The sequence below is a fragment of the Rhinolophus hipposideros genome (assembly GCF_964194185.1).
Source record: "Rhinolophus hipposideros genome assembly, chromosome: 8".
Classification (NCBI taxonomy): Eukaryota; Metazoa; Chordata; class Mammalia; order Chiroptera; family Rhinolophidae; genus Rhinolophus; species Rhinolophus hipposideros.
The window spans coordinates 10,819,454-10,841,776 of record NC_138054.1 but is presented as its reverse complement, the minus strand read 5'-3'; the positions used below and the strand labels follow the sequence as shown (position 1 = coordinate 10,841,776).

At 34.5% G+C, this 22,323-nt stretch overlaps 1 protein-coding gene across 1 annotated transcript in view; it reads left to right on the top strand.

Annotated features, from left to right (window-relative positions):
• LOC308500954 (uncharacterized protein) overlaps positions 1–22,323 on the top strand; it is a gene marked incomplete at both ends in the record, with an annotated part of 309,027 nt that overhangs the window by 222,141 nt on the left and 64,563 nt on the right. The window contains 2 exons of the mRNA XM_081056445.1: positions 1,029–1,192; positions 16,890–17,049. Coding sequence (XP_080912571.1) covers positions 1,029–1,192; positions 16,890–17,049 — 324 coding nt within the window. The remainder of the gene's footprint in view (positions 1–1,028; positions 1,193–16,889; positions 17,050–22,323) is intronic.

Here is a 22,323-nt window from a genome sequence, read left to right as displayed (position 1 = left end):
CTCTTACAGGTCTGCTGCCTAAAGTCCTAGCAACAGACTCACATTTTGCAAGGTAGACCAACTAACGAGCACAGAATTTAAAAATAAAAGTTTTGGTGGGGTGGTGAAAAAAGCAGTAGCTGAAATTAGGAACATCTAAATTCTAGTCACTGCTCAGTCACTAAAGGATATTTTGGTGTATGGGCAACACAGATTAACATCTCTAGGCTTCTGTTTCTGCTATACGTATGCAATTCTTATTAGCTAGTTTTGAACATGACCTTTTAAGTTATATTTATATAATTGTCAGTTTAAACAATAAAGAAATTCTTTCCCTTCTCTTACATTGGAGAAAAAAATACTTTGCTTTACATTTATATTGCATATTGCATCCACTTGATATTGTGAGAGTCATAATTAAAGAACATTCATGTTTTATAAAACTCAAAGGTCAAAGATGTCATATGACAACACTTTAGGTTTGTTTTTAAAGACCTCATTGCCTTGTATTTATTTCTAACCCTACATAGAATACATTTTATTCTTGTCTAAAATAAGGACTTATTTGTAAATTGACCTAATGTAAACTTTGGTTTTCAAGCTCATATTAATAGCCTGTTAACTTTTTTTATAAGTTTCTAAAATGAGCCATCTATTTCATGCGTAGCACAAATTAAATTCCTTTCAAGTATGCTACAGAAAGAAAGGAATTTTTCTACCACCCTATTTAATTCCTTCATATCATGTGCTCATTCAATTCAGAAGTTAATAGTATATAAATAAAACATGGCTTTACTTTATGAATTGCGTATAGGATGCACATATTTAAAAGCTTATAAGGAAAATGAGAAAAACTTGGAAAACCAACCATGCAAACCCGGTCTTTGTTTCCATTGTAAAACTGAAGATCTGGTGATCTGTAGTACCTTGAAAATTGAATTTAAAAACAAATTATAGGTTGATATGGTCTTTGTGTATTTAAATTAATCTCACTTGATGACCAGTGTTTCTCTCTATATATTTTCTTAATTTGTCTTTTCTTTTGTCAGCGGCTTACACATGATGGGGACGCTCCTGTAGCTGACGCAGCAAAGCTATACTGGGCGTTCGTGAGAACCATGCAATCAGGAATTCCTGGTGTGATCCTCACGGTTCTCATTTACATCCTCTTGTTCATCATTTCTTCTTTGATTTTGTATTTGTATTGTCTCAGGTAAGGTGCTTCTTGGGTTCTTTAGAGTGTTCAGCCTCCGGTCTTGGTGTTATGTGGTGAGGCTGAGGGAGGCTATGAGAATATGGTTAAAGCAGAGAAGTTAATCTAGAACTTAGCCTTGTCTGCATGGCTAAGGTAGAAAGCTCCTTAGTTGTGTGTAGAAATTGCCATTAAGACCAGCCAAGAAATTATTTGACTTCTGGGGAAATGTATTTTTTCCATTATATAGAGACAGCTTCTCTAAAATTTTCTTTTTCTCCTTTTCCCAACCCACTTTCTTCCACTCTTCCCATCCTTGCCAAAATCACGGAAAGAAGAATAATCCTTCAGTTTTGATCCTAAATATCATAGAATTTGACTTGCCAGGTCATTAATTTAGCAAGTAATGTATGTATGTGAAGAAAGACAAGAAAAGCAACAAATACAAAGCAGTATAAAAAGTGCCAGGAAGACTTTTCACTCTGTTGATGGTCTCCTTTGCTGTGCAGAAGCTTTTTAGTTTGATACAGTCCCACTTGTCCAATTTTGTTTTTGTTGTCTGCTATTTTTAAATACTAATATGAAAAGATATATGCAGGCCTAGTTCATTGAATAATTATTTGCAATAGCTAAGATATGGAAGCAACCTAAGTGCCTATCAGTTGACGATTGGATAAAGAAGATGTGGTAGACATATAAAATGAAATATTATTACTCAGCCACAAAAAAGAATGGAATCTAACCATTTGCTACAACATGGATGAACCTAGAGGGTATTATGCTAAGTGAAATAAGTCAGAGAAAGACAAATAGCATATGATTTCATTTATATGTGGAATTTAAAGAACAAAATAAACAAACAAAACAGAAACAGACTCATAGATACAGAGAACAAACTGATGGTTGCCAGATGGGAGAGAGGTTAGGGAACTGTATGAAAATGGTGAAGGGAATAAGAAGTACAAATTGGCAGTTATGAAACAGTCACAGAGATGTAAAATACAGCATAGGGAATAGAGTCAATAATGTAATAACTATGTATGATGCCAGGTAGGCATTAGACTTATCAGGGGGATCACTTTGTAAATTATGTAAGTGTCTAACCGCTATGCTGTACACCTGAAACTAATATAAAATAATATTGAATGTCAACTATAATTGAAAAATAATAATTAAAAAAGCCATTTTTTATATCCATGAAACAATTGCCAAAATCAATGTCATGAAGCTCCCCCCCATGTTTTCTTATAGAAATGTTAGAGTTTCAGATCTTATCTTTAAGCTTTTAATCCATTTTGAGTTTATTTTTGTGTATGGTGTAAAGTAAGCATCCAATTTCATTCTTTTCAGTTTACCTAGCGCCATTTGTTGACGAGACCATTCTATTTCCATTGAGTATTTTTTGCATCCTTATTGGAGATCAGTTTACTGTACATGCATGGAATTATTTCTGGGCTTTGTAGTCTGCTCTATGGGTCTATATATCTATATTTATGCCAGTGCCATACTGTTTTAATTACTGTAAGTTTGTAATATAATCCAGCAATTTGATTTCTGTGGATTTATACAAAAGAATTAAACTCAGGATCTCAAATACATATTAGTACTCCCATATTCATTACAGCACTATTCATAATAGCTGGGATGTAGAAACAACTGAACTGTCCATCAAGAGATGAATGGATGGATAAAGAAAATGTGGTATATACATACACTGGAATATTATTCAGCCTTAAAAAGAAGGAAATCCTGCAATATGTGACAATGTGAATAAACCTTGAGGACATTAGGCTAAGATAAATAAGCCAGTCACAGAAGGACAAATACTGCATGATTCCACTATATGACTTACCTAAAATAGTCAAAGTCATAGAGGCAAGAGTAGAATGGTAGGTATCAGGGGCTGGGGGCACGGGGATAGGGAGTTGCTATCTAAAAAGTACAAGGTTTCAGTTATACAAGATTATATTCTAGAGATCCACTGTACAACACTGTGCCTGTAGTTAGCAATATTATATTGTACACCTGAAAATTGTTAGGAGGGTATATTTCATGTTAAATGTTCTCACCGTAATTAAACAAAACAAAACAAAACAAAACAAAAAAACAGTGTTTGAAAGAAGCCAACACAGGAGTCTCTGGGAACACAGAGAAAAGGAACCAATACAGGTCTGGAGGAGCATAGGGAGGATAGCCAAACACTTCATTTGAAATATAATAAAAGTAATTATTGAAGTTTTAATATAATTTAGCTAGAAGGAAAACAGAGATAAGCATGTTTGCAGGCCAAAGGAATATGTATAAAACCATATCATCATGAGATTGTTTGATATATTTGGCGAATCAAAAGTATTTTGATGTGTCTGGAGTATAAGATAGTAGAGGGCGATGGCAGTTGGCTGAGATGCAATTAGAAACATAGTGAAGAACCAGATGATGAAAGTTTTAAATATTATGTTGTGAAGGTTGAATTTGTTCGAATCATAAAGTAAACACATTGAAAGATTTTAAAGCTTCAATCTTAGGAAAATCACTCTGCTAGTAGAAGGGAAGGTGGATTTAACGTTGGCCAGCTTAGAAGCAGAAAAATCTGTTAGAAAGTTAGAAAGTTAGAAAGACATTTTAGTAGTTGAGGCAGAGTGTTAAGAGCCTTAACAAAGAGAATGACATAGGAAATGGAAAGTTGTGGCATATTTAAGAAATTGTTAAGAGATACAATATAACTTTGGGGCATTTTGGAAGTTGATGATGAAGTAAAGGATGACATTTAGTACAACCTTAAGTTTTGGATGTGGCCAGATGGATGGAGGTCTGTAGCATCCTTAGAGGAAGAGATTACACAAAGAGTGGACATTTAAAGGAGATAATGGGTTAAATTTTCATTCATATTGACTTTGAGATATCTTTGATATTGCCAAGGGAAAATGCGTCATAAGAAGTTGGACAGATGAGTGTAAAGTTCAGGGAAAACCATATAGACGATTTGTGTGGTTAAAACCTTCAGTTTTATTGGTTTGTTGGGTACAGGCTAGATTGCAGTGGGCTGAGTGAAGGATGAAGGCAGAGAGTCGGGACTTTGACAAATTTTTTCACAAGGCTATGCTGTAAATGGAAAGGGGTTAGAAAAAGGTATTTTATAAAGGGTGGGTTTTAATATGGATGTGATTTGAATATATGTATATATAACAGGGTTACCAAGAAATGTATACACTTGACTGGTATTCATCTTTTGTTATCAGTATATATTCAGTATTACAATTTTAATACAGTTTTTTCCTTTCTTAAAATGTGTATACATTTTTTGGCACCCGGTGTGTGTGTGTGTGTGTGTGTGTGTGTGTGTGTCTGAAAATTCTAAAAGAAAGGAAAATTGAAAACGTTTAAGCAAGGCAGGATAATTGAACAAGGTCTCTGAAAACATGGGATAGAGCACATGTGGAGACAAAACTTGGATTTAGGAGAAAGGTCTTGTCTCTTGATCAAATAGGGAAAGAATTAAGGATGAATGCAAATGCATGGATGTTCCTGGAAAGGTGCTGAGGGAGTTCATATATGATAAGCCATTATTATTTTCTATGAAGTGGGAAGTGAACTCATTCCTCAACTCTTCCTTCACTATACTGAAGAAGCCTTTACATCACTAACTTAGCTGTTGTAAAATTGTCTAATTTTCCAGGGGATGTATGTTGTTAAGGCACAGGCTTGTTTTATATTTTGACATGTCATGAGCATTGCATGTCACCCTTCTGGAGCTCTTACTTTCCTAGGAAATGGAAAAAAGTCTTCCATGATCATTCAGTTTTCATTTGACTACTAACTTGTTATATGGCCTTAGGAAGGATGTTCATTTGCTAGGTTTTTAAGCAATTTTTTGTGTGTAACATGATAACGATTACACATACTAGTATGTTTAGATATTACAAGAAGCTCTACTTCTTCTGGATCATTACTCTTTTATTTTAAATGACTAGGGTTTCCTAGAGAATTTTTAAAAAAATAGTATATCATGTAGTTCAGACTTTTGTGGGACTAAAAATTTATCAGATAATATTATGTATTATTTATTCTTTGTCAATATATTTCTTCTCACTTTAAATAAGATGAATATTTACAATTATGCTTTTTTTTTTAATTATGCTTTTCTTTGTCCAAAGTCTACATTTTTTATTATCAGGATACCTAAAATGTATGAAAAAGTTAGCACAGAATTTATGTACTAAAAAAACTAGAATTTAATCTTTTGCTACCTAAAACAAATAATTTGTTTAGAATAAAACAGAACATTACTACATGGGAAAGTGTAGGTAGGAAGAGTAGGAAGGTTTATAATGAATGGAGGACTGATTAAGGAAAAGGCAAATATAGACAAATATAGGCAAATATAGAGTGTCTGGACATCACAGAGAATGAACCTGAGAAAATCCAGGATGAATAAATAAGTTTTGTTCACTCAACCTAACCTCTCACTGTCTTCCATCTTAGCCTATCCTATTCAGAACTAGGCATGCTCAGTAACCCCAAGTGGGTTATTGCTTATCTTTAGAAGCAGATGATCTTGATTCCTTTGGATAATGATAAGAGTTACAGTAATCTCCCACAGAGAAAATACCTGTGCTTTCCATATGAATAAATAAAGTCACTCCAATGTCAGCTGACAAATCTCTCTTTATTGATGTTTGCAAAATATCTTTCTCTGAAATAGTGCAGAGCTGGGCAGCTCAGTTCTTCCATGAAGTACGTGTTTCCTCACTGGATGCAACTGGTCAGTGAAGGGTGGTTTTGCTCTGGCATAAAAGCAGGCGAAAAGACACAGAAAGCATAAGAACTCAGTGATAAATGCCAATGTAGACTTGTGCATGTCGACTGATTTAATTTAGCATTCTTTGCCCCAATGTTAAAGCAATAACCCTAACTCTTTCTGGGCTCTTGGATCAGTGCTGTCAAAATATAAGATAACCTGGCTAGCAACATACAAAGGAGAGGAAGTCTGCTGTGCAGGCTGCTAATAGAAAATTTTGTCTAGCTCTGGGTACGGGAGGCTCCACATTATGGGAACTGGCTGTGCAAGCTTTAGATTAGACACGTTGAGTTTGGCTGATTGGATCTCATTACTCCAAGAGCCTGAGTAATTTCTTGCTGAAAGATTTCTACTGGAAAAAAATTTTCACTCCCTTACCTCTAGTGGTAGGATGGTTGACTGGCATGCCAGTTCCTTGCCTCTGTAGAAAGAGGTTCTTGAGCGGGGTGCGATTATTTGGACTGGATTTCATAAGTTTCAAAAAAGCATTCATCTTTTGAACGATTTTCCTTATAGGAAGATCATATGCTATCTACAAAGAACCAAAAGTATGGAAAAGAATAAAAAAAGTAGATTAAAAAGTACCAATAATCTCACCATCTAGACAACTCATTGTTAACCTTTTGGTAAATTTCTTTTGACTTTTTCCCATGTATATTTAGTTTTATAAAGTTGAAATTATATTGTAAGTATAACTGCATCTGTTCGTTTTAAACTTTATATGATAAATATTTACATTTTCTTTACTTTATGAACATTTAATGCCTACACAATATTTTATACTATATAAGCAGTATAAAATATTTAAATATTTCTTTATTTGTGGACAATAGATTGTTTCTCATTTTTTATGAATCTTATAAATAATTCTGATGAACACCTTAAGACTCAGGGGCTTGTTCAAATTTTAAATTATTCTTGAATAGATCTTAGATGTCCAGAAATACCGGTTCAGAGAGTATGATAATTCTAAGACACTTAATAACTCTTGAAGAATTGTTTTCTAGAGAAGTATGGATTTATACTTCTAGAGCAATGCATGAGGGAACTTAACAAATCATGTTCACATCATGTGTTAACCTTGTATAATCTAACATAAGAAATGGAATTTCATACTTTTCTAAATGTGTATTTCTTTGTTTACTAGTAACTAAACATTCTTAATATACTTGTCATTCATCTGTATTTCCTCTTTGTGAATTGCCTTTTGAGTGTCCTTTTGCCTTTCTTTCTACCAAACATTCAAATGTTTTTCTTACTGAGTTATATAATATATACAGATATAGATACAGATATAGATATACAGATATATATATATATATATATAATATTTGATAGTTACATTTTAAATGTATTTTTTATTTTAAAAATAGATATTTATAATTCATATACTGTAAAGTCTTTTGATCATTTTATGACTTGTTTAAATATCTGTTAAATTAAAAAAATCTTTCCCCATTCAGAAATTTTGCTATTTACTTCTATTTTTATAAAGTTTGAATTTTTTTCATTGAACTCCCTGTATAAGCCACATAGAATTAATTTGATGTAGATAGTGTCAAGATCTAAATGAGATATCCTTTAATTTTTTATTTTACTGGTATGTTCTTTAAGTTGGTATTATATCTAGATATTAACTGTTTTGCCATTTTTGTCTTCCTTAGTTTTATTTTAAGTAATTTTAATTCATCAACCTATGTTTTCAGTGTAATAGACAGAGCTTCTGTTTTCCAGAGATTCTTTTAAAACATTATGCTTTTACCAAACTTTTATAGATGGCCATTTATAGGCATTGGCATAAAGAAAGACTGAGGACCATCTGTACTTCTCATGGTGTTTGCTTCATATTTGGCTTTGCAGCATTCCTTACATCCCTTCTGAGCAAAGCTTCTGTTATACAGATTCTTTAACTCTAAATCCTTTATCTGAACAATCCAAAAACATCTACAGGCTGCTTGCATATTTTTTAATAACATGCAGAGAATGAAAAGCCACAAGTTAAATATCTGATTTGTATAAGCTTTTCTGTTCCTGTACACAAATCTTAAAGACTGGTACTCGAGTTAATTAGTTTTGGGGGTGCTGATATCTTCTTAATCATTGACTTAATAGTTCCAAATAGCCTTATAAGTTTTAGCTGCTGTCATTTATTACTTAGGAAAATTAATTTAGATTAAAATAATTTAAAGTCAGGTTTTGATGAGAATGTTATGAGCATACTCATTGTCTAGGGAATATGTATAAGATAATCAACGATTTTCCATTTTCTGAATCAATCTCCTTTACAATGTTCCTGATTAAAGGCAAAAATATTATTTATCACATAGAGAAAAAATTTTGAAAATTATCTAATTAATAATATAATTAAACAATTTTCATCCCTCTCCTCCCCCCAAGATTGCCACCTGGTTATGGGCACTCTGTGTCCTGATAGGAGGTAATGGACTGTGCACATTGTGACATGCTTGTTGTGTAGGAATAGACCTGTTTAAAAGATTTGGATGTTACATTGTGTCAGCTCCAGTAAACTGAATGATTGTAACCAAAATAGGGGTGTGGATACAGATAAATTCATTGATTGCCTATTTATCAAAAGCCCATCAGTATCCTCTCTCTGTTTCACAGACACTAAGCTCTCTCATGTGGGCAGTTGAGTTTATGCTACATGCTGACTCCCCTTTCATCCTTTTTTCAGCAAATAGAGGGATCTATTTCTACCCCAACTGTCCCCATCTGCAGTTGCAACAAGCTAGGTTGGCGATAAACTGAACATCCTTGACATGATGTTCTTTTATAAAGATAAAATAAAAGCTGGTTGTTAAGTCTAAATAGTTAATTGGTCATTTAATGAACTGGCTTTTGGTAAATTAGCCTGCTTCAAATAGTTCTAGGATAAAAGAAACTGAAATAATCTACTGTAAATTTTATTTTCATCCCAAACTTGTGGGAAACCGGGAATGTGAGTTTTGGTCAATGACAAGCAGGTGCCAAGCAGATATGTGTATGAATGAAGCAACAATGTGCAGTCTTATTGGAACAGTGCAAATCCCTGGCTTGAGCTTCTTTTCAAAAATAGATATTTATAATTCGCATAAAGTCTTTTTTTCATTTTTGAGAAATTTTCTTTTCCACTTCCATGTAAGTACTTGCATCTGAAAACATAGTTAATGTGCATGAATCAGTGCCAATCCCCACCTCTCTGTCAGCCTGGTGTATAATCCATGATACTCTTCCTGAAAGATTTCCATCATACTTATCACTAAAACAATTGAACAAACAAATAATCAAACACAAAGAACAACTATTTTGGTTTGCTGCCACAAGACAAGGAGGATTACATTTGCATAAAATGATGTCAAACTCTCCACACCATGTATTTTAAATGTTGCATAAGTAGTCAAGTCAAAATAAAAAAGAAATACGGTGGCAAAACAACATGAAACTCTGCACCAGGGATGGAGGGCAAGGTGTGGATTCTGGAATTCATCATTCTGTTCCCCATAAAAATGCCTAGAACACAACAGACGCACAACAAATATTTGTTGAATTAAAAACTTTAAATAAAAGAACACATTTTTTGAAGGATGAAGATGCACCTTCTTTTTCAAATAAAATGTGGCTCACAGGCTGTATCTTCCAATGACACTAGTTCCCAAGGGGTTTTCATTTTGACTCTCAGCTGGAATATAATGAAGAAGTGTGAAAAGATACGCAGCTCTCATGGATGTTAATTTGACTTATCAAAGTGATTAGAATAGGTTTTTAGTTTGAATTCTTTGGCAATAGCCAACGTTTAAAAATTGCAGTGCACCACAGAGGGAGAAGTTTGAAAGACTAGCGATGATATACATAGCAGGGGAATGCAAAAAAAGTCCAGAGAACCCAGGGAGGGGATAAGCACCTCATAGATGTAGAATGCTCTCTAACTCTCCTCTCACCAGTCCTCTGCTCTGATTTGGTACTGTGTTTTCCCCCAAAATAAGACTGGGTCTTATATTAATTTTTGCTCCATAAGATGCATTAGCACTTATGTTCAGGGGATGTCATTCTGAAAAGTCATGTTTATTTTCCAGTTAGGTCTTATTTTCCAGGAAACATGGTATTTCCAAACCTCAGTTCCACTATCCCTCATCTCCATCCTCTACCTCCCTCCCCAAGTAGTCTTTTCTCTCCAGTGATCTAGTAAGTAAGCTAATATAAGGCATACTTAGACGCTCAAAATGGCAGGTGGGTTCCTAGTGATCTTGGTCACATTTGCAGAGGAGCTGTAGCCTTTAGTCTGGTGCTTTAGCCTAAAGGTGCTTTAGCCTTTAGTCTGGTTAAACAACACCTTCTTTTCCATTTGATCACGAGACCAGGACCTCTTATTAGCCCTGTACTTGCCCAGTGGCTAAGACCACACAGATGAACTGGATTTGAGAAAAGATTGCCATCGTTCTTCTGGTTGACCCATTCATAGTTTGGGTTTCCCTAGTAAAACCGATACACGTACATAACCTGAGTCAGTGCATGGAATACAAAACTGATCATTGTCGCCATTAGAAACAATAGACTCCTAACCCTAATATATTATTGGCTCTCACAACCATCTCACAATCTCCAAGCATAAATTTAGAAAAAACTTCCATCATATACTATGTAAATTGGCATACTAAAGATTCCACAGAGAGTTTTTAATATTTTCCTTTCAGTTGCGGAGTAGTAATTTCTGTCATTTCTGCCATTTCCTGAGCACTTACTATGTGACAAACCCTGGTTTGAATACAATATATAAATGACTTCACCTAATCTTCACAACAAATCTGTGATATCATCTCCTTTTCACAGATAAAGACACCAAGACTTCGTAACTTTGAGTAATTTTCCTAAGATTGCACATTAGGCCACTGCCTCAGCTGACATGCTTTTGCAGTCTTTGCAAATCCAAAAGCTGAAATATTACTTGTATATCATATTTCTTAATTTTTTAAAACCAAGATTACTTAAAATTCACATTTGTGGTTAATTTTCAACTGATGAATGAGTGTGATGTGGTGGTTCTATGCCTGGATTAAAGACAGGCCTGGCTGGAATCTTAGTTCTATCACTTACTAGTTGTGTGTCTGTCATGCGAGGTGGTCTGCGGGGCTTCTGGTCCCGCTCCCCACATAAGAACACAGGACATGGTGAGGCCAAAAAGGAACACTCACGGAGCCATAGATGGGGGAGTCATACCACTATATTCTCTCTGACAGCCCGGCGAGACACAAGCAGTAGTAGCCACACACCCGCAGTCCACCATTCACTTCTCTGCTTGCCAACCAATCAACCAATCAATGCAGCCCCGCAGTTACATCTGTAGCCAATTGGCCAACCGGTTACAGCTGATGGCCAACCAATCACAATTGATGGTCATTCACTACCAGAGCCAGCACCTCCCCATGGGATGCCGAGAGCCTGGAAACTGCTCTCTGGGGCTCTGGCCCCACAGTGTCCTTTAGCAATAGTTTTACCTCTATGATTTGGTTTCCTTATCTTTAAAATGTGAATAGTAAAATCAAGTGTAAAACTTTGATCTGCTCCTTGGGGATTAATTCATTAATTTAAATAGTGTATTCCTAACAGATTTGTAATTTAGGCAGCTAAGTTTAGTTCTAAAATTTAGTTATTTTAAGATAAATATGAATTTAGTTAAACAACTGTTGTGCAGGGGCGGCCTACAGGGTCTCTGGTCCCGCTCCCCACATAAGAATGCAGAATATGGTGAGGCCAAAAAGGAACACACACAGAGCCATAGGTAGGGGAGTCATACTACTATATTCTTGCTGGCGGTTGGGTTGGAGAAATAGGAAGCAGGAGCCACACTGTTCACAACCCTCACTGCTCTGCTTGCAGGCTCAGCCACCATCTTCTTGCGAGCCCCCATTTTCTGCTAGCGTAGCCACAGCAGTTATATTAGTGGCCAATGGCTCACTGGTTACAGCTGACGGCCAACTAGCCACAGCTGATGGCCATCCAATCACAGTTGATGGCCATTTACTACCTGAGCCAGCACCTTTCCACGTGAGGCCGAGAGCCTGGAAACTGCACTCCTGGCTCTGTCCCCACAACAGCTTAGAACTTCTGTTTAACTCTGATATATATGTCAGTGGGACTTCAAATCAACATTCTGAAAAGAAACTCAAATTACCTTTTCATCTAGGGTTTTCTGTCTCAGTAAATGCCCAAATCACCCATCTAGTTGTGGGGAGAGAAAAAGAATGAAAATGAGAGAGAGAGGAGAGAGAAACAGAGAGAGAGAGAGAGAGAGAGAGAGAGAGAGAGAGAGAGAGAGAGAGAGAGAGAGAGAGAGAGAGAGATAGAGAGAGAGAGAGAGAGAGAGAGAGAGAGAGAGAGAAATTAGGGAGAAAGGAAGGAAGGAAAGAAAAGTAAAAGAAGGAAGGGAGGAAGGGAAAGATAGAGGGAAGAAAGAAACCCAAGAGTGTCCTCAAATCCCTCCTCTGTCTCACCCTTTGTATCCACCTGCTTCAGGTTCTGGCAGCTCCTTAGCTTTTGAACATTTATATCTCCTAGTATCTATAGGCTCCTTTCGCTATCCAATCTGCCCTAATCTCTTCTATGATTTACTGTACCATTAACCCTCCAACTAGTCTCCTTATATTTCCTCTTCCCTCTTTTAATCTATTCTCCTCACTATAACCAGAATGATTTTTAATTAAAAAATATATATATGTACCCGTATATATCACTTCTTACCTTAAATCCATATAAGGGCTTCCTATTGCTCTTACACTAAGAGTTCTCCTGTTCTGAGCCCTGCCTTCTCCAGATTCCACTGCCCTAATATGCTGTGCTCTCCTCATCACTCTGTCATCTTCCCGTCAGCCTCAAGGCCCCACACAGGCTCCTCTCCACTCCCTTTCTGGACTCCTCACCTATCCCCTCCCCACTGGTTGCACTTACCAAGGACTTGGCATTTGGTAGACTTATGTGAATATTTGTTGACTGAATAAATATATTAATGAGGAATGAATTAAAAGCATAATCTTCCCCTTACGAACATGAGACTATACATGTATGGAAGAATACATACTATCTCTGGAAATGGGGGTGGGCTTCTTGACTATTTCCTATTGGGTGCACATTGTTATTTTCTGAATTTCTTTTTCCTTTTTCTACAATTATTTTCCCTTATTTAGTTTATTCTTTTTCCTTGTATTTTCTTTTTTCTCTATTTAGTACAATTTCAAACCAAAGCCATTTGAATTTCAGTTACTATTAAAGAGAATGGAGAGTTTCAAGGGTTTCTAGAAGGCTAAAAACAACACTTTCTCCATACATATAAAACTTCAACATCATACAACCTCATCTAAAGTGTTGACAATTCTGCTAAAGAATAGTGAATTTTAACATTAAAAAAATAAGAATGAATTTTAACAAGCATATATTGGTCAAGTTAAAAGAAGTTTTAATGTTTATATGCTGTCTATTGAGAACTATACCTGCAGCATTCTGATATAATTATACCAGTAGACAAGTAATTTTCCAATTTACATCATAAGCACATTGACTACAATATGTATAAAGCAATTCTGGTAAACTTATGTGTAACTTATCGAGTTAGGAATAAGCAATCATGTTTGATTCTCCTTCATCTTCGTATATTTTTGCATTTAGAGCTATTTAAAGTTATAGTTTCCAACTTTTTCATGACCCTTAAAATACTGTATTAGATAAATGTTCACACTTGTCCTTTTTTAGCATTAAAAGAAATGTCACATGCTAGATTTCTGTAAATGACCCACATTCAGATGTGAACCAGACATAATAGCTTCTGCCACTCACCAAGCAATGAATTACTTCAAATGTAGGATACAGGGCAGAAGAATTTGTAAATTACTTTGTTTTATTGGCCATCATCAAAACCTGTGGCATGAAATGTGACCTATTTCTACAAACAATAATGCCTAAGGCTTTATGGACAGGTAGAATATAGTTTCTCTTTTAATTACATTTTGAAAAAAATAATTAAAAAATGCAAAGTTTTCAGGATAGTTGTATTGTTAAAGGAAATCCAAATATGCAACCATCACCATATAAACATGTATATTTCAAAAGAATATCAGAAAAAAAATTATCTTTACATTTTAAAAAACTCAAACCTACAAAAATTGCAAATATAGTACATGAACTTGTAATTCTCCTAGACTCACTAATTATTAAATTTTTTTGTTTGTTTTTCTCTTTCTCTTCTCTCTTCCAAAGCCATCCATGTCTTCAATTTTATATAATTCAATCTTATATTTATAGACACACACCCCTCAAATGGCATAAAATGCATGAAAATGCATGTGTGTATTATTTTCGACCCATTTGAAAATACCCAACTTTCATAACTAAACATGATCAATGAAATTTTAAACTCAATATTCACTGAATGACTCTAATGTTGTATACATAGAGAGAAAACTCAGTTGCTGTCTCTTATCAATGTCTACCAATGTCTAATTTATTTATGAAATTGGAACTGTTTTTACATTGTTTATCCATATAGAAATTTTCCTAATGTTTAGATGGACTCTTTAACTTTTTAAAGAGAACCTGTGAAATTTCAGTAGAACCACCTTTTATCAGTATGGACTGCATAAATATCCAAAAGGATAAAAATTCACTCTTGGATAAATGTTATATTGTTTGACTGATTGTATTATCAAATGAATTACAAAATTATCAACATTCAGTTTATTTATTTTTTAAAAATATTTTGCTTACATAACTATGGATGATTTTCTCCTTGTTTCTGTAAACTGGCTCTTTTGAGCTGGAAAATGTGCTAAAACCTAATAAAAGTTGGTAGGCTGACTCATTAACAACCCATTATGAAGTTTTTCACTGGAAAATGCCTCTAAAAAATGCAAAAAAAATGTTTTAACTAAAAGTGCAATTAATCTTTGTACCACTTTCCATATTCCAATGTGCCATTTTGTTCTCTGTTAAAACATTTGTTTATCATCCTGTAGATCTCAGCTTGGATGTTTACATAATTATTCTTTCACACAGAATAAGGAGATATAAAGAGGAAACAGACATTTTCTGGGCAAAGGGAACAGAAGCTAGCAGAAACAGGACTCTGATTCCTAATTAATTCAAAGTTAATTGCATTGTTGATAATCCTGCACTTAAAATCTTCATATAGAAAATGTTTATGGCAGCAAATTGACAGTAATTTAACTATATTAAGTCTTACCACCATTAAAAGAAAAAGATGAATGTTACATTAAACAAACTTAAGAGAATGGTAAAGACTAGTTCTTGTTTAACAACACAACTAACAAATCATTCAAATGGCCGACCTAGAATCTCAAAGCACAGTAAGACTAGTAGTTGCATTTCATGATGACATCAAGCCAGATGGCCCATCCTGGGCCATCAGTGATGCTGGGTGGCAGTTTTGCTTTTATTTTTACTCTGTGATGAATGCAAAATAATTGGGGAAAGAAAAGACACATTGATCTTATGTGGTGGGTAGGATAAAAAAAAATATTTTACTATTTTGGAAAGAATCAAGACAGGTTGTTAAAGCAAGATATGTGTTGTATCAGATATTTTCACTGAAGATGCAGATGATGGAATGAAATAAATGGTGTTAGCTGGTGTTAGATGGTGTTAGCTCTGAGTTGAAATTCTGTCTCTGTATCTTATAAACAGTAAGACGAACATTTTTTATTTTAATGTATGGATATGTAAAAGACGTAATTAATATAAGGTTAGATAACTCAATGGGTGTGAAATTAACTGCTGTTATAATGGGAAATCAATAAATTTTAGTTTAAATTATCTAGCTTATTTAAAGCAAAATATAATGATCCTGATCACTGAAATAAAATACTTACAATTTCCCACTTCCATGTGACGCTTAACTATATTGCTATTCCAATTTATATCCTGAGGATTTGGTAAAAACTTTCTTCTCAAATGGGTAGTTTATTGGCACTAGGATACATCAGGGTTCATGATCTTTCCTACAGACTATTCAGTGGCCCAGATCTGTGCTTCTTAAACTAGTTCCACGTATACGTGATGAGCCAAGTGTACACAAAGTCACATGATAAATATAATATTTCTCTAGAGTTTCAATTTTACTCAAAATAAAAATACATATATTGCATTAAAACAAATATACTGACAGATAATGAATACAATACACATTTTTCCTTTCTTTGAAATTAGGAGTATTTAATGTAAAAGTTTTATTAAGCATTGGCATAATTCATGTTTATAATACTCATTTAAATGTTACCAATGAAGGTAGTTTTGTTTTTTCAGTATGGTACTTGTTGTCACTTTACTAGTATCACAAGAAAAGCAGTGCTCTTCCAAGTTAAAATTTGGAGTTGTTTTGAAAAGTGGGAAACAATTAAATAAGTAGTTCATCAGGTTAGGTGCTTTCCCAAATCGGTCTGTTTATCATTCATGTTGGAAAACAACCAACCAACAAAACCTCTGTGCTGACTGAACTGGTCCACTGGTTTTTCTATTACAGGGCACTAAAATCAACTCACTGAAGTAGAATAAATCAAAATTTAAACTTCCTTTGATAAATCCCTCACATTTGAACTAACCTGTATATTCATAATATAAATTAATGGCTAAATATTTCTCAATTTTTGACAATTACTTAGACATCAAAAATCAGAAATAAAGGTCTTATCAAGATAACTGCAAAGAAAAAAAAAAATCCCAGATTGTTGGATTATATTTAGTGGAGGAATTTTTAAAATAATTTCTGGAATCTTAGTCAAATAATTTCTAGAGAAGAAATTGGAATAATGAACTACATAAATATTAATTGATAAAAAGAAACAAATTGTTTAACATTTTTGAAGAAAAAAGTAAACATGTTCTGGAAAAAAAAAACTGGTAACATGATTTTGTCTTTAGATTGCACAGTGATTCTTGGATATTGGATGCATTTCAGCGCATCCACAGTGAAGAAACCAAGTTTTTTATACCTTATGATTTGGAGATTTCCAATCAGGAACTAAGTTACATTGTGAAAAGGTCTGAGCAATGGAGAGGAATCAGTGGTGAAAGAAGGAAGGTGAGTTGGTTTGAAGTAGATTTGTTTTTTGACTGCACAAAAGGAACTCTTTTTGTTAGCATATTAGCAAGTTGTTGAATTTTCTCCCATTGTTCTTGAAGCCATTTAATATTGTATTTGACTAACACCAGTATACAAATCTTGCGACTCAACTGTATGTTGTCTTTTTTATTAATCCAAATAAGGAGACATAAGCAGATAATTCTTATAATTTCGCACTATTATTTTCTTATAGAAATGTTTATTGATATATGCCATATATATATATGGTGTGTGTGTGTGTGTGTGTGTGTGTGTGTGTGTGTGTGTATGAGCTTGGAGAATTAAGTTTGTGAACTCATCCTAGAAAAAGTGCTACATACCTCGTTGCTGAATACCACTATGGTCACCTTCGAAGTACTCCCCTTGGGAAGCTATGCACCGATGCCAGCACCTAGTCCACTCTTCAAAGCAATTTTGGAACTGTTTCTGGAATGGCCATCAGAGTTCTCATATTACCCTTGATGTCCTGAATGTCATCAAAATGTCTTCCTTTCAATATTTCCTTTATCTTTGGGTAAGGAATAAGTCACTGGGGGCCAGCCAGATCAGGTGAGTAGGGAGGGTGTTCCAATACAGTTATTTGTTTGGCTAAAAACTCCCTCACAGACAGTGCCGTGTGAGCTGGTGCATTGTCGTGATGCAAAAGCCGTGAATTGTTGGCGAAAAGTTCAGGTCATCTAACTTTTTCACGCAGCCTTATCAGCTCTTCCAAATCATAAACTTGGTTAACTGTTTGTCCAGTTGGTACAAATTCATAATGAATAATCCCTCTGATATCAAAAAAGTTTAGCAACATTGATGCAACAAGTTTGTGAACTTAATTGTCAAACCTCGTGTATGTGTGTGTGTGTGTGTTTGTGTGTACTGTGTGTGTGTGTGTACAGGTGCTCTCTCTCTCTCTCTCTCTCTCTCTCTCTCACACACACACACACACACACACATGCCACATGCACCGGGGTGCCAAAAAAACGTATACAAGTGGACACTTTGATCAATGTTGCTTGAGCAGTAGTTCGCCGTAATCAGAAGTGTCTGGACGCTGATGGAAACCACTTTGAGCACCTGTTATAATTCCAGAAGTCAAACGTGACCTGTATTCATTTTTTGTTATTAGTATATATTGAGTATTACAATTTTAATACAATTTTTCTTTTTTAAAATGTGCATACATTTTTTTGGCACCCTGTGTGTGAGAGTGTGTGTGTGTGTGTGTGTGTGTGTGTGTGTGTGTGTGTGTGAGTGTATGAGGTCTGACAATTAGGTTCGTGAACTTGTTGCACTGATGTTGTTAACCTTTTTCTGATGTCAGAGGGATTATTCATTATGAATTTGTACCAACTGGAAAAGCAGTTAATCAAGTTTACTATTTGGAAGTGCTGAAAAGGCTGCGTGAAAAAGTTAGATGACCTGAACTTTTCGCCAACAATTCACGGCTCTTGCATCACGACAATGCACCAGCTCACACAGCACTGTCTGTGTGGGAGTTTTTAGCCAGTAAACAAATAACTGTATTGGAACACCCTCCCTACTCACCTGATCTGGCCCCCAATGACTTCTTTCTTTATCCAAAGATAAAGGAAATATTGAAAGGAAGACATTTTGATGACATTCAGGACATCAAGGGTAATATGAGAGCTCTGCTGGCCATTCCAGAAAAAGAGTTCCAAAATTGCTTTGAAGAGTGGACTAGGTACTGGCATCAGTGTACAACTTCCCAAAGGGAGTACTTTGAAGGTGACCATCGTGATATTCCGAAATGAGGTATGTAGCACTTTTTTTAGGATGAGTTCGCGAACTTACTTGTCAGACCTCATATTTCACATCCCCGTGACTATTTTGTGACTGCCAATTTATACTTCGTAATCCCTTCACCTTTCCCATCCATTCTCCCAACCCCCTGAAATCTACCAAACATCAGTTAGTTCTCTGGATCTGTGAGTCTATTTCTGTTTTGTTTGTTTGTTTTTCTGTTCTTTAGATTCCACATGTAATTGAGATCATATGGTATTTGTGTTTCTCAGTCTGACTTATTTCACTTAGCATTGTACCTGCTAGGTCCATCAATGTAAGATTTCATTCTTTTTTATGGTAGAGTAATACTCCATTGTGTAAATGTACCACATAATTTCTTTATCCAATCATCTATTGATAGACATGTTGGTTGTTTCCATATATCTTGGCTATTGTGAATAGCTACAGTAAACAAAGTAGTACATATATATTTTGAATTAGTGTTTTGGATTTTTTTGGGTAAACACCCAGGAGTGGAATTGCTGGATCTAGTAGTTCTATTTTTAATTATTTCAAGAAACTCCATAGTGTTTTCCATAGTGGCTGCACCAATTTGAAATCCAACCAACAGTGCACAAGGGTTCTCTTTTCTCCACATTTTTTGCATTTGTTTCTTGATTTATTGATAACAGCCATTTTGACAGGAGTGAGGTGGTATCTCATTGTTGTTTTTATTTGCATTTCTCTGATGATTAGTGATGTTGAGCATCTTTTCATATGTCTATTGTCCATCTATATGTCTTCCTTAAAGAAATGTCTATCCAGGTCCTCTTCCCATTTTTTAATCGGATTGTTTGTTTTTTGGTGTTATGTTGTATGAGTTTTTTAAAATAAATTTTGGATATTAACCCCTTATCAGATGTATCATTGGTAAATATCTTCTCCCATTTGGTGGGATGTCTTTTCCTTTTGTTGATGGTTTCCTTTTCTTTGAAAACCGTTTTAGTTTGATGTAGTCCCATTTGTTTATTTTTTCTTTTCTTTTCTTTTCCCAAGAAGATATATCAGTAAAAATATTTCTAAGGGTAATGTCTGAGAGTTTATTTCCTATATTTTCTTCTAAGAGTTTTATGGTTTTGGGTCTTACATTTAAATCTTTAATACATTGTGAGTTTATTTTTGTATCTGACATAAAGAAGTGGTCCAGTTTCATTTTTTTTCCTTGTATCTGTCCACTTTTCTCTGCACCATTTATTAAACAAACTGTCTTAATTCCAATTTAAATTCTTGCTTGCTTTGCCATAGATTAAATGACCATATAGGCATGGATTTATTTCTTGGCTCTCTGTTCTGTTCCATTGATCTATGTGTCTGTTTTTATGACAATATCATGCAGGTTTGATTACTATGGCCTTGTAGTATAATTTGATATCAGGTAGTATGACGCCTCCAACTTTGTTCTTTCTCAGAATGGCTATCACTTTTTGGGATCTTTTATGGTTATATATAAATTTTAGTATTATTTGTTCTAGTTCTGTGAAAAATGCCTTTGGTATTTTGATAGGGATTGCATTGAATCTATATGTTGATTTGTGTAGTATGGACATTTTAAATATATTAATTCTTTCTATCCATGAGCATGGTATATGCTTCAATATTTTCTTTAATTTCTCTCTTCACTGTCTTATATTTTTCTGAGTACAGGTCTTTTATTTCCTTGGTTAAATTTATTCCTAAGTTTGTTTGTTTGTTTTGTTTTTTAATGCACTTGTAAACAGGATTCTTTTCTTAATTTTTCTTTCTGAAAGTTCCATTATTGGTGTATAAAAATGCAATGGATTTCTGAATATTAATTTTGTATCATGCTTCTTTACTGAATTCATTTATCAGTTCTAATATCAGTTTTAATAGAATCTTTGGGGTTCTCTATAAACAGTATGTCATGTCATCTACAAATATTGCCAGTTTTGTTTCATCCTTTCTAATTTGGATTCCTTTATTTCCTTTTTTTATCTGATTGCTATGGCTAGGATTTCCAGTACTATGTTGAATAAAAGTGGTGAAAGTGGGCATTTTGTCTTGTTCCTGATCTTAAGGAGAAGGCTTTTAGCTTTTCCCCATTGAGTATGATATTAGCTGTGGATTCATCATATATGATCTTTATTATGTAGAGATATGTTCCCTCTATTTCCACTTTGCTGAGAGTTTTTTTTTTTTATCATATATGGATGCTGGAGTTTTTCAAACATTTTTTCTGCATCTGTTGGTATGACCATATGATTTTTGTTTTTTATTTTGTTTATGTGGTGTATCACGTTGATTTGTGGATATTGAACCTAACTTGGATACCAGCAATGAATCCCACTTGATCACAGTGTATGATCCTTTTAATGTATTGCTGAATTTGGCTTGCTAGTATTTTGTTGAGGATTTTTGCTTTTGTGTTCATTAGGGATATCAGTGTGTAGTTTTCTTTTTTGTAATGTCTTTGTCTAATTACCTTGTATTTTGATTGGAGTATTTAATCCACTTACATTTAAAGTAATTGTTGATAGGTACATACTTATTGTCATTTTGTTATTCATAGTTGTGCTATTTTTGTTTTGTTTTCTCTCTTTCTCTTCCTAAAGAAGTCCCTTTAATATTTCTTGTAATACTGGTTAGGTGGTGATGAACTACTTTAGATTTTTCTTGTCTTTATATCTCTCGTTCATTTTAAATGATAGCCTTTCTGGGTAGAATAATCTTGGTTGTAGGCTCTTGTTTTTCATCACTTTGAATATTTTGTGCCACTCCCTTCTGGCCTGCAAAGTTTCTGTTGAGAAATTAGCTGATAGTCTTATGTGAGCTCCCTTGGAAGTAACTAGTTGTCTTTCTCTTGCTGCTTATAGGATTCTCTCTTTGTCTTTAACTTTTGACATTCTAATTATAATGTGTCTTGGTCTGTGCCTGTTTGGGTTCATCCTGTTTGGGTCTCACTGTACTTCCTGGGCTTGTATGGCTATTTCCTTTGCCAGGTTAGGGAAGTTTTTAGTCATTATTCCTTGAAATTGTTTTACAATCCTATGCTCCTTGTCTTTTCTTTCTGATACTCCTATGAATGTTGTTACACTTGATATTTTCTCAAAGGTCTCTTAAACTATCGTCATTGTTTTTCATTCTTTTTGTTGTTCCAATTGGGTGTTTTATTCTACCTTGTCTTCAAAATTGCTGATTCGATCCTCTGCATCATCTAATCTGCTGGTGATTCCTACTTGTGTATTCTTCATTTCAGTTATTATATTCTTTATTTCTGACTGGTTCTTTTTTATGGTTTCTATGTTCTCCTTTATGATACTAGCTCTATGTTGAAATTCTCACTAAGTTCCTTAAGCATGCTTATAACCAGTGTTTTAAACTTCATCTCTGGTAAGTTTGTTGCCTCTATTTCATTTAGTTCTATTTTGGGAGGTTTCTCCTGTTGTTTTATTTGAACGTGCTTCTTTGTTTCCACATTTTGGC